Genomic DNA, 1,804 nt, shown 5'->3' with positions numbered 1-1,804 from the left:
TTGAAATATTACGATTTTTTTTGTTTACTAGAAATATTATGACTTTTTTACTTTATATATGAAGAGTTTTATCCCTACATATTACGACTTTTTTCTTAAAATAATACAACTTTTTTTCCAAAATATTTATTTTGAGATATAAGTAAAGTACCTCATCTCAACTGCATTATTACTAAAGTACAGTACTTGAGTAAATGTACTTAGTTTCATTCTGCTGGTTTTTACTTGGAACAGATGAAATTAAGCTGGTTGTCGTCGTCTTTTTTGACCCACGTTCCCTCTCGGTCCATGGCTCCAGACGTGGTGCAGTCGTCCCCAGGCTGGTCGGGGCCCCAGTTGTTGTAGCAGACCATCTCGCCAGTGACCCAGAACCAGAGGTCCAGAGTGCAGGTGTAGCGCAGTCCCAGCCACACGTAGGGAGTGGAGGCCATCTTGGCTCTCTCCTGGACCCAGAGCTGCTCGTCCTGGTTGGTGATGGAGACAAGGTCACGATAGTGATCTCTGCAGTAGGATAACGCTTCCACCCAGGTCATGTTCTTCTTGATCAGGATCACTCAATCTGTCAGGGGAGAAGGAGAGTCAATCAATCAGGGGCGGAGCCAATCAGGGACGGAGCCAATCAGGGCCGGAGTCAGTCAGGGGCGGAGTCAGTCGGGGGCGGAGTCAGTCAGGGGCAGATCCAACTAGGGACCAAGTCAATTAGTGGCGGAGATCATGGCAAGAGACCCAAATGCTCCACCCTTGGAGACAAACACAGGACAGTTTAAATAACAGTTATTTCATATTCATTCATATTCATATCATCTATGTTTTAATGATTCTTCTATCTTCTTCATCTTCTTTCTAACTTTAAAATGGAGCTCGCTACAGTCTAGTCTAGACAGTAAAGTCGGCCTAAAAGATGCAGTTGAAAATAAAATCTCAGCAGAAAACTGCACTTTAAAATGTATCTGTTGTTCTATTTTTAGTGCTGCCTTTTATATTCAACTCAACATCCAATATGTTCAACAAAAGAAAGTTGGAAATGATTTCCTTTCATTTGTTTTAAATCTAACAAGCAGTTTGTTGTATTTTAGCAGAACTGAGAACACTTCATCTGTTTATTTATCGTGAGTTATATCATTATCAAGATATTCAACAACGATGAACCTCATACCATAATTCTTATAATAAACTAATAAATAAAGTAAATCATGTAACAGATGTAGATGTACAGTACCATTAGATAGACTTCTGATAAACTCACCGTTGTAGCAGAAGAAGGGTTTTTTGTTATCACAGTCAGCGGAGCTCCATTTTCCATTTGACGTAGTCACAGGGTCTTCTTAGGGTCTTTATCCTCAGGTTCATCTTTGTCCCAGGATCTGAAAGAGAAATTGCTCCCATCTGACCAACTCCAGCAGTCTCTGAACAGGCCGATCCAGACAGGTGTTTTTGCATGATTTGGGTACTGTGTCTTGAAGTCTTTTAGCTGGTTGACTCCACTGATCAGGTCAGTGTGATTTTCTCTGCAGTAGCTCTGAGCCTCTGGCCAGGTCATCTTATTCTTATCTTCAATGATATGAAATGTTTGGCCGGTCTTGTGTTCTGTGGAACACAGACAAACTTTTTTGTTTTTATTTAGTCTCATAAATTCCTACATTATTCTTATTTAAAAACAATAACATGATATTAATTCAGAGATGTTCCTTCCCTGAAAAACTCCCACCTAAGTGGTTTGTTCCAGCATCATTCTGACCTATATTTATGTTTGTCACGTGGTAACCTTCAGGAAGTGAAGTCAAGTTTTCACAACGTTAACGAC

The 1,804-nt window shown here is 40.2% G+C and overlaps 1 protein-coding gene across 1 annotated transcript in view; it reads right to left on the bottom strand.

The window, feature by feature from the left end:
• Positions 1 to 221: 221 nt before the first annotated feature.
• Positions 222 to 1,804, bottom strand: part of LOC116037161 (macrophage mannose receptor 1-like) — a 6,444-nt gene continuing 4,861 nt past the window's right edge. The window contains exons 4-5 of the mRNA XM_036007410.1: positions 1,396 to 1,587; positions 222 to 553 (exon numbers count right to left, since the gene is read on the bottom strand). Coding sequence (XP_035863303.1) covers positions 222 to 553; positions 1,396 to 1,587 — 524 coding nt within the window. The remainder of the gene's footprint in view (positions 554 to 1,395; positions 1,588 to 1,804) is intronic.

This window comes from Sander lucioperca, chromosome 11, assembly GCF_008315115.2.
Source record: "Sander lucioperca isolate FBNREF2018 chromosome 11, SLUC_FBN_1.2, whole genome shotgun sequence".
NCBI classification, from domain to species: domain Eukaryota; kingdom Metazoa; phylum Chordata; class Actinopteri; order Perciformes; family Percidae; genus Sander; species Sander lucioperca.
The sequence above is the reverse complement of the archived record's forward strand: the minus strand, read 5'-3'. Positions and strand labels throughout refer to the sequence as shown.